The 13795-nt window shown below is 44.1% G+C and overlaps 1 protein-coding gene across 1 annotated transcript in view; it reads left to right on the forward strand.

Moving 5' to 3' along the window:
• LOC309668923 (neural-cadherin-like) overlaps window positions 1–13795 on the forward strand; it is a gene marked incomplete at both ends in the record, with an annotated part of 45548 nt that overhangs the window by 22830 nt on the left and 8923 nt on the right. Inside the window, 10 exons of the mRNA XM_082479464.1 lie at window positions 2902–4519; window positions 6459–6552; window positions 7315–7499; window positions 8105–8337; window positions 9348–9625; window positions 11266–11480; window positions 11768–11899; window positions 12753–12876; window positions 13027–13159; window positions 13241–13421. Coding sequence (XP_082335590.1) covers window positions 2902–4519; window positions 6459–6552; window positions 7315–7499; window positions 8105–8337; window positions 9348–9625; window positions 11266–11480; window positions 11768–11899; window positions 12753–12876; window positions 13027–13159; window positions 13241–13421 — 3193 coding nt within the window. The remainder of the gene's footprint in view (window positions 1–2901; window positions 4520–6458; window positions 6553–7314; window positions 7500–8104; window positions 8338–9347; window positions 9626–11265; window positions 11481–11767; window positions 11900–12752; window positions 12877–13026; window positions 13160–13240; window positions 13422–13795) is intronic.

The following is a 13795-nucleotide window of genomic DNA, read 5'->3' on the forward strand; positions in this document are numbered from 1 at the left end:
CCCAAGTCCTTCTTGGCAGGCCTGCTCTCAATCCCTTCACCCCCCAGCCTGATACTGGGGGTTGCCCTGACCCAGGTGCAAGACGCTGCACTTGGCCTTGTTGAATCTCATGAGGTTCACATAGGCCCACTTCTTGATATTGTCCATGGCTCTGGATGGCATCCTGTCCCTCAGGCCTGTCAACTGCACCATGCAGCTTGGTATCATCAGCAAACTTGCTATGGGTGCACTATACCACTGTCTATATCATTGATGAAGATATTGAACAGTCTTGGTCCCTTGAGGGACACCACTTGTCACCAATGTCCATCTGGACATCGAGCCATTGACCACCACTGTCCGGATGTGACCATCCAACCAATTCCTTATCCACTGAACAGTCCACCCATCAAATCCATACCTCTCCAATTTAGAGAGAAGGATGTTGTGGGGGACCCTTACAGAAGTCCAGAGAGGCGACATCCATAGCTCTTCCCTTGTCCACTGATGTAGTCACTCCATCATAGAAGGCCACTAGGTTGGTCAGGCAGGACTTGCCCTTGGTGAAGCCATACTGGCTGTCTAAAATCACCTCACTGTCCCCCATGTGCCTTAGCATAACTTCTAGGAGGATCCGTTCCATGATATTCCCAGGCACAGAGGGGAGGCTGACAGGTCAGTAGTGCCCAGGGTCCTCATTTCTACCCTTTTTAAAAATGGGTGCACTGTTTCCTTTTTTCCACTCACCAGAGACTTCCCCTGACTGCCATGACTTTTCAGCTATCGTGGAGAGTGGCAACTACATCAGCCAATACCTTCAGGACTCTAGGATGCATCTTGTCAGGTCCCATAGACTTCTATGTGTTCAGGTTCCTCAGTTAGTCACGAACCTGATCGTCTCTTACAGTGGGAGAGACTTTGCTCCCCCGGTCCCTGCCTTGTGATCCATCCACTCGAGAGGTGTGGGGAGAGAGGTTGCCAGTGAAGACTGAGGCAAAAAAGTTGTTGAGTACCTCAGCCTTCTCCTCATCTGCTGTTACCAGTTTGCCAGTCTTCCTCATCAGGGGGCTAAGCTTTCTTTGACTTTCCTTTTCTGGCTGACATACCTGTAGAAGCCCTTCTTATTATTCTTTTTGTCCCTTGCTAAGTTCAGCTCCAGCTGCACCTTGGCCTTCCTGACCCCATCGCTACACAACCAGGCAGCACCCCTATACTCTTCCCAGGACACCTGTCCCTGCTTCCACTGCCTGTGCATTTCCTTCTTGCCCTTTAGTTTGACCAGCAGGTCTCAACTCAGCCATGCCGTTCTCTTGCCTGCCTTTTCTGATTTCTTACACCTGAGGATCGAGAACTCTTGGGATCTGTGGAAAGCATCCTTAAAGAGCTGCCAGATCTGTTCTGCTCCCTTGTCCATGAGGACAGTTTCCCAGGAGGCTCTATTAACTAACTCCTCGAGGAGCTCTAAGTTAGCTTTCCTAAAATTCAGGGTCCTGACTTTACTCTTCACCTGACCCATATCCCTCAGGACTGTGAACTCCACCAGTGCATGATCACTGCAGCCCAGGCTGACTCCAGTCTTGACATCACTGATGAGCTCACATGCGTTGCTGAGCATCAGGTCCAGTATCACATCCCCTCTGGTAGGGCTGTCTACTACCTGTGTTAAGAAGTTATCCTCAATGCACTCCAAGAGTCTCCTGGATTGCCTACAGCTCACGGTGCTACTTTTCCAGCAGATGTCGAGGTGATTGAAGTCCTGCAGCAGGACAAGAGCCTGTGAGTGCGATGCCTCCTGTAGCTGGAGTAAGAAGGCTTTGTCAGTCGGCTCCCCTTGATTGGGTGGCCTATAGTAGACACCAGCCACAAGGTTCCTTTTGTTGCCTCAGTCTCTAATTCTTACCCGTGAGCTTTCAACCTGCTCGCGGCTACTCTTCAGAGACAGCTCTTCACACTCCATCCATTTCTTGATGTAGAAGGCAATGCCTCTGCCCCTCCTTCTTCACCTGCCCCTTCTGAACAGCCTGTAGCCATCAATAGCTGCACTCCAGTCATGGGATTCGTCCCACCAAGTTTCAGTAATGGCAACTAGGTTGTAGCTTTCCAGCAGCACAGTGGCTTCCAGCTCCTTCCATTTGTTGCCTGTGCTGCGTGCGTTGGTGTAGAGGCACTTCAGCTGGGCTGTTGGCCGTGCCACCTTCTTAGAGGAACACCCCTTAATTCCTTTGGGGTATTTCACTTGTGTTTCCCTCTTGGCTCCTATTACCTCAGGAGCCCCTGGCTCATCTCTGAAAGACTTCAGGTGTGCTGCAGTGTAGCCAATACATCTCAGAGCAACAGGCTGAGGGCCCTCGCTAGCACCCCGTCCCTCTAACCTTGGCATGTCAAATCATCTTCATTGTTTTGTTGTTAGAGCAGTCCCTGGCATGAAGACTGCTCGGTTGGCCCAACTAGCAGTCTCACAAACAATCCCTGGATGCAAATCAGGAGCTGGGAGTTCTCTCTGGGCTGTGCTGATAATCAGCTTGCATGTATGGCCGCCCTGGTTTTGCAGCCTTCTGTTCGCTCGGACAGAAATACCCCATTTGCCTTTGTATTCCAGCTCCAAAGACTTTCACAAGAAACATTTGCTCAGCAGATCTGTTATTACTTACACTTGGTTCTTCCTGCAGTTATTTCCTCTTTCCAAAATATACTGGGAAGTAGAATATATTAATCTGTCTAAACGTGTTCTTTTTGTTTCTCTAGGCTGTGCATGATGTTTATCGATAGAGTACTTGACCTGATTGACTCAAACCAATAGATGTTTGCTGTTAAAATGCATGCTGTTTATTTAGTCTGCACAATACCAGCTGCCATCAATAAAAGAATAGTGATTTCCCCTTGTCTTTTACATAAATACTTACCTGCTGTGGCTTCTTCCAGGTTTCTGCAACAGACCCCGACCAAGCAGCTGATCAAAATGCCATTAACTATTCCCTGCACGGACAGGGGGCCAGTAGCGAATTCAGCATCAATGAGAACACAGGCGAGATCAGTGCAAATAAAAGGTTAGACCGTGAGAAGCGATCAATGTGGCGCTTTCTTGTTCTTGCAACGGATGAGAATGGAGAGGGACTGACTGGCTTTGCAGATGTGATCATAGAAGTGAGGGATGTGAACGACAACGCACCCCTTTTCCTCTGTGTGCTGGATGGCTGTTTCACGGGCCACATCCCTGAGGATTCTCCGGCAGACACTCCTGTCATGGAAATGACAGCAGTGGACCTCGATGACCCAAAGGCTGGTACAAATGCTGTACTGACATACAGCATCATTCAGAATGTCCAAAATGAAATTAATCTGAATTTGTTCTCAATTGACTCAGTTAGCGGCACCATCTATACAGTGCTTGGGTCCCTGGATCGGGAGAAGGAGGACAAGTACCTAGTAGTGGTTGAGGCCAGAGATGGAGGAGGGCTCACAGGGACAGGCACTGCCACTATTTTCGTGACTGATGTAAATGATCATGCTCCAGTCTTCCTGCAAAGGATCTACACTGCATTTGTCTCTGAGAATGCGAGTATTAACACTGAGGTTGCAGTGGTGTCTGCTGTGGACAGAGATGAGGGAGAAAATGCCATGGTGACGTTCAGCATCCTTGATGGGGACAACGACCGCAAGTTCTCCATAGAGACAGATGAAGTCAACAACTGTGGGCTTATCCGTCTGCGAAAGCGGATTGACTTTGAGAAGCCTCATGAGAGGGTGTTCAATTTGACTGTGAAAGCAGAGGACATGGATTTTTTCAGCATCGCTCACTGCGTGATCTATGTAGAGGACTCCAATGACCATGCTCCTGTCTTCTACCCCCAGTTCTATGAAGTGGCTGCCTTGGGGGAAGATGCGCCTGTTGGCACCAAAGTTGTTCAGGTTTCTGCTGTTGACTTGGATTCTGGCCTGAACGGAAGGTTTTCTTTCCAGCTGCTAAACAAGTCTGACCCAGGTGGCCAGTTCTCTGTGGCTAGTGATGGGTGGGTGATGGTTGCAGGACTGCTGGATCACGAGAGAGTGACACAATACCAGCTCATTGTCATTGCCACTGATATGGGGCAGCCCCCTCTGACTGGCAGTGCCACTGTTTTAGTGACGCTGCAGGATGTAAATGACAACGGGCCAGAGTTTGAGGCTCATTATAACCCAGTGGTCTGGGAAAACACAGCTTCTCCACAGGTCGTCCAAATGAACGAGACCTCTACTTTGCTATATGCTAAGGATCGAGACACTGCTGCTAACGGAGCACCTTTCTCCTTTCACCTTCTCAGTGATTTCGATAGTCTGACTAACTTCAACTTGCAGGACTTCCACAATGGAAGTGCCTTGCTCACTGCGCTGCGTACCTTTGACAGGGAAGTGCACAAGGTGTTCTACCTGCCCATCCTGATCACAGACAGCGGGATCCCACCAATGAGCTCCACCAACACACTGACTGTAAATGTCGGGGACCAAAATGATCACCCGCATTCTGCTGGCTACATGGAATGTCTCATTTACAGCTATGATGGTAAATCACTCCTTGATTCTTGCTTCCAAGTGTGACAGTAAGGCCAAAGGAACAACTGTGAGATTCACAGCAGGACTCTGTCCTGTTCCACGTAAGCTAAGATCTTAGTAGAAGTGCTACTGAAGTTTGCTTAAGCCCTACCAGAGAGCAGTAGGTGTATGGGGCACAGGACTTTGGGCCACTTGGTTTGTAGAAGAAATTGAGCCAGCCTTGAAGGAAGGGCATAGCTGGCTGTTATTCTACCCGTGTTTCTATCAAACTTGAGTCTCTTGTTTTCAGATGCAGTTTTGCAGCAGCATTAACATTTCAGGGGGAAAAAAACAACCCAAATTTATAATGTTGCTGAGAAGTGGTGAGTCTGAATGCTGAGAACCTTCTTCCTCCTCCTTAAACCTTTTTCCCCCTCCAGACTGCATTCAGTTTTAGTGAATACTCTTAAGTTGAACTCCTGTGTAAACTGCTTGAGACATTCATATAAGCCTTCAGCTGACAACTGTTGTTGTGGGGGAATTTTCTGTGAATGGTGGCTGCAGGCAGTGCGAGAGAAGCCACTTTTCCCTTCTTCCTTTGGCGATTAGCTAGCAGTTCTCTTGTGATCCAATGTCCCCACATAATAAGTCCAAAAGCAAAATAAACCACAGAGGTAAAAGGATTTTGGGATGCTTGCATCCATGTAGGCTCAGGTCATTCCTTCCTCTTCTACTCTGCTGTGTATCCTATGGTTTGATAGCACATTGAATAGATTGTCTGTTGTGGGCACACTGGAAACTACTTCTGTATAGAAGCTGTTGACAATTATTTGTACTAAAACGTTGTTCTGCCTGTTGTGTGCTCACTCTCAAGTTCAGCTTATTGTAAAGTTGAAACCAAGTCTGGTTGCTATTTGCTGAGAAACTCTGCTTGTAGCCTAAGTACCAGATCTTTTCATTCAGCCTGAATTCCCTTTTAGTTTCCTTTTTAAAGGCTAAACTTATCTGCGCTGCTAATTTCTCAGAGGGACTATTCAAGTCTTAGATCTTTGGTTATGTAAAATATAGAGAGACAGCATCAGAAGGCTACTATCGTGTTGTATGTTACATTCATATAACGTGGGAGTCAAACACCGGGGCATCCTGTATACTGTCTCCTGCAAAATACCCAATGAATGTTGCCACAGTTGCAGGAGAGGTACAGTTTTCTCTCCTTTTTGCATGCAAATCCCTCAGTTGTCAGGGTTTGTGCTGTTCCCTTTCACAAGGTGAAGTCCCACAGTTTTTCCTCTTCTTTGTGTATCCTTGATTCTTTACCCAGCAGGCACATGAATCCAGATACCTGTGGATCTTTCCTTCAGAAATAGCTTTTGTAAACCAAAAAAATACTAATTTGTGAGCTTTGTTGAGAGGATGCAAACCTGGCAGAATACATGTTGCTTTCAATCTCACCCCAAAGTCTCACCATCTACTCAAAATAATCCTGGTTACTGTACTTTGGCCATCCTCTCTATCTTGCTGTCATTTCCTCCAAATTGCTATTGTTTTTTGCCCTTTATAACCTAATCAGCATTTTGGTTGTTTATCCTGACAAACCCCGATCCCTGTCTAAACCACTCTGTAAGTTGGTTGGATACTGCAGCCACAATAGTGAAAATTAGTAATTCTGATGTTGTTTCTGAATATCTTGCACATCTTTCCTCAGAGGTGCTTGCCTTTTTTCCTTCTCGTCTGCTTTTCATTGCAGCCACCTGTTGAATTAAATCTGTGTAGCCCAAACCACAACAGTAGCCATACAGCAAACACCCAATAACCAGGACACCACGTGGTATTTGCAAACCGGTGCACATCTCTCAGGAACCATCATAATTATTTTTGTAGAAGTTTAAACCAGTAAAACTTGAATGGCCAACCTGTTTGTGTATGCATGAGAGGTCTGACCATGCCACTTATATGCTATGTTGTTTTAGGTCTACTCCCCATGACTGTACTGGGCCAGGTCCCTGCCCCTGATGATGATGACTGGGATCGCAAAATCTACCAATTTGAAGGAAAAACATCAAGGTATTTGGAGAGAAAAATGGAAGCTGGGTGAAATGTATGGAAATCTTGCCCACACACAAAACCATAAAAAGTATTTAAACTGCCTTTTTTTGAAAACAAGTATGCAAAAGCACTTTGTTGGTTAGAGACTTGTGTGTAGCTCTCCAAAAGCCCTCTTGAGTGTGAGTCTGCAGTAAATAATACTGCATGCCAAACCAGTCCACTTCCTGTTGCCTGATGGGCTAGAACACTATTCTAAATTCCTGTTCACAGTCATACCCATAATTAGTATTGATGAGACACTGCAGGAAAAATACCCACTAATCGTCATCCTCCTTCATCCAAGCTCCTGGAGAGTTGGTGTTTCCATGTCACCATTGATTTTAAGACCTTATTTGTACTGGATGTATTTACGCCAAAGCGTCTGGATTATGACCAGAGTTGAGATGTACGTGTGCCATTCAGAGGTTTTGACAGAGATGCCACTCTCAATGTGGCTAAACTAGGAGTTTGCAGTGTTTCCAAAATTACAGCTATAGCGGCCTACTATGGCAAAGAAACAGGAAGAAACCTTCTTGATATACTGGTGAAGAGTGATTAGGAACCAAGAGAAGGCAATGTAAAAAAGTTCTGTTCTACCCTGTCCCTTCATGAGGGAATGCATCTGCTGTCTTTGATAGCTTTCGCAGAATTAAGTGGATCAGAAAAATCACCAGCAATGATAATTACTACTTAGCTTTTGAACTTCTCATAGCTTGTTCCTTGGCTTAACTCTTATTACAGGTACTTTATCCTTAATGATAACTCAGGTTTGCTGACTATTAAAGAAGGAACCCCACCAGGAACATACAACATCAGAGTTAGAGTCATTGACGGAGTCTGGCCAGATGTTGTCTCAACTGTAAAGGTTATAGTGAAGGAAATCAAAGATGAGGCCCTCCATAATGCTGGTTCTATACGAATAAAAGGTAAGTAATGTGATGAATTACTTTAGGATCATAATACTGAAATCTACCTCTTTGATGTTACTGCTGTGTTACTTAGAATTCTAATGCTCTTAGACATGGCATGAGAATTAATAGTTTTCTAGGTAAGGGTTTGAAAATGCATCTTTGTTTGCATGGTCCTCTGACACTGAATGTGAAGTAGCATCTATGGAGAAAAAAGCAAGAAATGCTTGTCTGATGCAGAAGACGAAGATGAAGGATTTCTACACCAACTTTTTAACAAAACAGCAGTTCATGGTTCAGAAAAAAACTTTGTTTGAACAAGCATCTGCCTGAAATTCACCAAATTGTTTCAATCTTTGTGGAAAAGTAAAATCTTCTTAAACATGTTCCTGATTTAAAAGAATAAAACCAAAAAAAATTAGTAAGAGTCAAAAAAGCTTCAGAACACAAACCCTGAGCAGAAGCCAGCATGGAAGATTTCAGAGCCTAAAAATGAGAATACTCCTGAATTTTCAGTTGAGTCCATTTTCTGCAACCTTAATATTTATTCTGTGGTGGTCCTCTCTTTTATTGCTACAGCTGTTGCAAGATAGTGTTTGTCAGGTTTTTAACTTCTCTTACAGATATTGCTCCAGAGGAGTTCATATCCCAATCCCCTGAAAAACAGAGTAAATACTACCAGATGAAAAAGCTGCTTTCAGAAATTATATCAGTCCAACTGGAAAACGTTCACATTTTCAGTGTATTAAATAGCCCAGGTCAAACCCGAGGGGTTGATGTTTGGTTTGCAGTTTATGGTCCACCTTACTATAAAGCAGAAAAACTTAATGGCAACGTCGCAGCCTCCAGATCGTGGGTAAGTATCCATAGTACATATGAAACCACAGCATCTTCTCATTGTGCCTAATCAGATAATATCCATTGCCTAGTGAATGTACATAGTTAGTATGACTGAGGGGGTAATGTGTGAGAAAAATGGGTAGTTTTAATCAGTGGAATCATACAGTCCTTTAGCACTTACATTGAAAATTTCAAATATGAATGTTTTAAAAGCCAGCCTATAAATACATACTAAGTCACTCAAATACAATGAGCTTTTAGGAATGTGAACACGTTTTTCCTATTTAAAAGACTGTAAAACACTGTATAAAGGATATGTTTGGCTGTTGCCTTGCTACATGGTGTCTTAATGTTTGAATTTTTAGTCATCTACAGAGAAATGTTCTGTAGCTGAAACTCACAAACCAGACAGAAGTTCCAACTTTCTGAGTTAAGGGGGCAAAGCAGTAAAATAACCATTCTCCAGTGGAAAACCAGGTTGGAAATGTGCATTGCCAGTTTAGTAAAGTTCCTACCCATCTTGCAAAAGTGTTGACAATAGTTAAATGACTGGCTCTGTTGGAAATGTGTCTGTTGGTACACAGAGGCTAAAATAAGAGTTATGATTAGAACTGGTGCTGTAGTACTAACTTACTCGTGCCAGAAGAGGTATTCCTTCGTTGCCCAGTGCCTTTCCAGTATTTTAAAGACAGAAGTCCAGATTATAAATACAGCTCAGATGCTATGTAAACAATCCATCAGAACCATCAATGATTAAAATTTATCCACGCAGCTTATGATGAATACGATGATATTTTTGTCCTCTTAAGTGCTTACTCATGCTATAATTGACATATATCAAGGCTGTTGCCTTAACAGATGCCAGGCTGAACTGCCTTTGGCTGGATAGGGTGAAGTAGATGTTGGAAGGAAGTGGCAGAGAAACCAGTTTTAAAAATAAATAAGACTTGGGCTTTTCATTGCTGTCATTTGTGAGTTTCCTTTCTGTGTAAAAGTCAGATGAATGCAACTGATTGTTTTCCACAGCTGGAAAACGTCTTGGATATAAATATCACCCAGATTGGCATTGATGAATGTGTGACTGCAAACTGCACTCACAGCAGCGGATGCATCAGCGAGCATGAACAGACTCATGTGCCAACAATAACCACAGCTGGGAGCATTTCGCTGGTGTCTGTGACAGTCCTGAGTCGTGCCCTGTGTGGCTGTGCCGCTCGGGAGAGTCCTCATCTCTCCTGCTCCTCATACCAGACAAACCCTTGTCTCAATGGTGGCACATGCGTGGATACCGATTTGGGTTACAGGTTGGTAAAGATTTGTCTGGTGTGCAAACAAAATGCTTCTAGTTCAGTCCTTCAGGAGGCCGACTGGAAGCTTGAGGATGCATCATTGTGTGTTTTCTCACAGTGGCAGATCTGAGTTTTGTTATACTTCACCCACGGGTCTTGCAAATAAACCTCTATTTTCAGGTAGGTACTTAGGTTCGTCATAGTCTCCGGGAAAACCTTGGGAAGTTTGCAGGCTGCACCAGTTCTGTTAATGCCACCCTGCAAAATGCTGTCTATTTTGCGCAGCCTAACTTAATGCTGTTAAACATTTTAATCACATGACTTAAGTCAGTTAATAACCTCTTCCCCACATTTCTTACCCCATTTTTTCTCCAAGAATGACATCTTACAGATAAAATAGTATAAAGATTAAAAAAATGATGGGACTATACTAGCTGAGATTGAGCCTACTCCCCTTCCAGAAGGCAAGCCTTAAGCATGTTTGCTTAAAAATGACCATCCCAACATAGGAAAGCAGAAACAACTGGCCATCAAAGGGGTGACAGGACTCAGACTGAAGCTGCAGAAGTCCTGGTCATGGTAAAGATCCGAGTCTGACGTTGCTGCTCAGATGTAATCAGCCAGGGAAATTTTGCTGCCCAGAAACCCTTGGTAGGCTCTGCCATGTATTGTTTGCTCAACTCTGAGGATTATTTGCTTCTGCTCCATTTTGTGAATAATCTTTTTCTGCATCCTACCCCTGTCGTTCTGCTCTCAGTCGGTACTAGCAATCTATGGGAAGCAGAAACTAAGAAATAGGGGCCCAGCTGGTCTCCCTCCCTGTCTTCCTGCTCATTTCTGTTGCTCCTTTGGTTTCTCCCTTACACATTTTGTTATTGTCATGCTGTGATTACTCTTCTCTACAGAATCCCCAGAGTATTAAGGAAAGAACCTCAAGCATCTAGATTTGATAGCGTAAAGGAAATAAACCAGCAAGTAGCTTGGAATAAGAGTGAAGATGTCAAGATCCACGACTGTTACACCTCTTCTCAGTTTTTCTGGGTCATACTACCTTCCCACACCCTTCCTGGGGAGATTCCGATTGGACAGAAGAGGAAAGTTTTTCACAATGAGAACAATCAAGCGTTGGAATAATCTCCCCAGGGAAGTGGTGGATTCCCCAACACTGGACACTTCTAAGATTCAGCTGGACAGGGTGCTGGTCCATCTTGTCTAGGAAAGGTTGGACCAGATGATCCTTGAGGTCCCTTCCAACCTGGTATTCCATGATTCTATGATTCCTTTGCTTTCCCTGTCAACGTTATAAAGTCTTTAAACAAGCTGATAACTAAGCCTAGTGAAAATCAGGTTTCTTTTTTTTTTTTTCTGAAGAGATTAGAGGTTTTCATGTGCTTTGTATATTAAAACGGCTCCATCATTTATTCACAGAATATTCTTGCATAGACATATTAGCATTTAGAGCTAAAGCTAAATTTGTTTGTACAAACAAGTCAATGGGGAACGTTTTATGACAGGAGTTTTGCTAGTGCTTAACCCATGCTATGGCCTGGGCAACATGGGCTCCTGTGTTTAAAGTGGAGAGTCCTGCTGTCGGAAGAGCCCTTCACAACTTCTGTTTGGATGGTGGATTTTTGCTTTTGTTTATTTTTTAATAGATGCAAATGTTCTGCAAATTTCCACGGACCAGACTGCCAGCAGACAAAACACAGCTTCAGAGGCCACGGTTATGCCTGGTTCCCTCCTCTTAAGCCTTGCTTTGAGAGCCGCATCTCCTTAGAGTTTATCACTGAAGTCACCGATGGCCTTCTGTTGTACCATGGACCAGTGGCACGAGGGCAGCCTGGAGAACGGGAAGATTTCATTGCATTAGGTTAGCAACTTAAAAGAGTATTTGTTCTTCGTGTGAAGGTGAGATTCCACTTGTTGAAAATACTAGTTGATAGTTTTTATAAAAGGTTCAGAAAGGTAGTTTTGGAGAAAAGGGAGAATGCAGAACAATTTACCAGCATGCCCAGTTTGTATCCTGTGTTAGAAGTTGGATTTTTTTGAACTGGCTAAAGAACTCCTCCAACTAAAATCTGACTGTAACAGTTGGTTCAGCTGGGTTAGAGTGGGAGCGTGGTTCGTGTGTATCCAATAAGAGTCTTTTTTTTGCAGAGCTCTCCGGTGGCGTCCCATCACTGACCGTGAGACACAGCTCTGGTGAGCTTTTCCTGCAGCTGTCACGAAAAGCTAATGTTGCAGATCGCCGCTGGCACAATATAAAAATTATAAATGATGGAAAGGCAAGTATAAATATGGGCAATTCTGTGGAAGCGCTAATTCATTTACCTAGTTATCCCTCCCAAATCCTTCCTCCCTTCTGTAGAGCTCTTTCATCAATCATTCTTTCATCATCTCTGCAACAGCAGCGATTGAAGTTTGTCAGCTCAGACATCCCCTTAGTCTTGAGGCAGTGAAGCAGAAGAAGGCCTGGAGCAGTCCGATCCAATTTTGAAACGGGGTCTGCAAATTTTTTTGTCTGATGATCCTATCTATCACTTTGACCACAGAGTTGTGATAATCCAGGGGCTAAATGCTTCCTGGACTGATGGAGTGAAATATCCTTAATTTCTCTGAGTGAGAAACTCTGCCCCACCAAGTGACTTTAGACACGCAGCACAAAGGAGATAGATATGCTTTTGTGTAAGGCAACATCTTGCTTTGGTGAACATCTTGCTGATGTAACACTGGTGAAGGCACCTGCTAGTCTCCCTCTTCCTCTCCTTCATAAGACAAGCTGGGGGCATGTTGGGATCTGGGATGGGGAGCCTGGCAGACCGTCTGTTCTGCTAGATCATCTCTCTGGGTTCTGATTTGGCAGAAAACTCTGAGAGAATCCTGTCTTCCCTCTACCGTGTCAGTGACTTGGCATGGTCGTGGTAGAGTCAGATCTTTCTTTTGTGTGGCTTCTTAGTTGTACTCCATGTGCAATAACCTTCCAGATTAGTATGTGGGAGTGTTTTATTATTTTAATAAAGTTTCCTGCACTGTAATTGCTAGTTACTATTACCCCCTCTGCTAAGTGAAAGAAAATGTGTAATTAAAATGTATGTACATCTCTGGGTGAAATTGTTTTAAAATAATGGCTTTCTCTAGAAAGTGAAGCTGATTCTTGACCACTGCGTAAATGTCTCGGTTAGAGACAATGACAGTGTTATTAAGAAGATCTCCCAAATGGATCTGTCTGCCTGTGAAGCCTCTGAAGAGACTGTGGGATCTCAAAGGTAAAAACAAAACAAAACAAAACAGCAAGAACTGGAAACATAATTACTCAAAAGAGTAATTATGTTGAAAAAGGCGGTGTGTGTGGGGAATCAGCCAAGTTGCTGTATTTTGCATGCCAGTAATTCTTTCTTTCCCCCCCTTCCCTTCAGCATGGGTAGGCTCTTCAGTGGCCATCAGCCCCTGCAGCTGGGTGGTGTTAAGAGGACTTTGCCATACCACGATTCACAAAGGCGCTTCAGAGGGTTTATTGGCTGCATCCGCAATGTCATTGTTGATAGTAAGGTAGGGCTGCTAAGACCAGTCTTGGTTTACTGCTGTTAACTGTAGACACCTGATGTGACGCTTCTCTACGTCCTTTTCCAGGTCTATGATTTAGAGCACCCTGCAGAGTCCTTGAACAGCGCTCCTGGCTGTGTCCTTACGGATGAAATGTGTCAGAGCGGAGGGATGGCCTCCTGTGGCGTCCACGGCAAGTGTGTTGGTGGTTGGGATTTCTTTCGCTGTGACTGTTCCCCAGGATATGCTGGACCAGCCTGCGAAAAAGGTACTGCAAGTTCTAGGGAGAAATTAATGGTGATGATCTGTGGGAACAGCGTCAAACATTCTGCTTTATATTTGCCACAGCTTTGATCTGAGTAGCCTAATAAGACTATGCTGTACTCTGGGAGTCATTTAGATCTGCAGCAATGTAAAGATCCTTCTAATTCTTGTTGAATAAAGATAATGTCACAGATGAAGGTCTTTTTGAGACCTGCTTTACTTTGTGGGGGAGACAAATGGTCAGATGGGTTGTTATGTCCTTTTCATCAGGGCATCTTATTTCTCAATGGTGAAAGATGAAACATTCTGCGTTGTGCCTTCTTCCTCTGATCATAGGATCATAAAATGTAGTTTGATGAACATGACAGTATTTGTCAC

The sequence above is a fragment of the Vanellus vanellus genome, assembly GCF_965231255.1.
Source record: "Vanellus vanellus genome assembly, chromosome: 2".
In the NCBI taxonomy this organism is placed as follows: Eukaryota; Metazoa; Chordata; class Aves; order Charadriiformes; family Charadriidae; genus Vanellus; species Vanellus vanellus.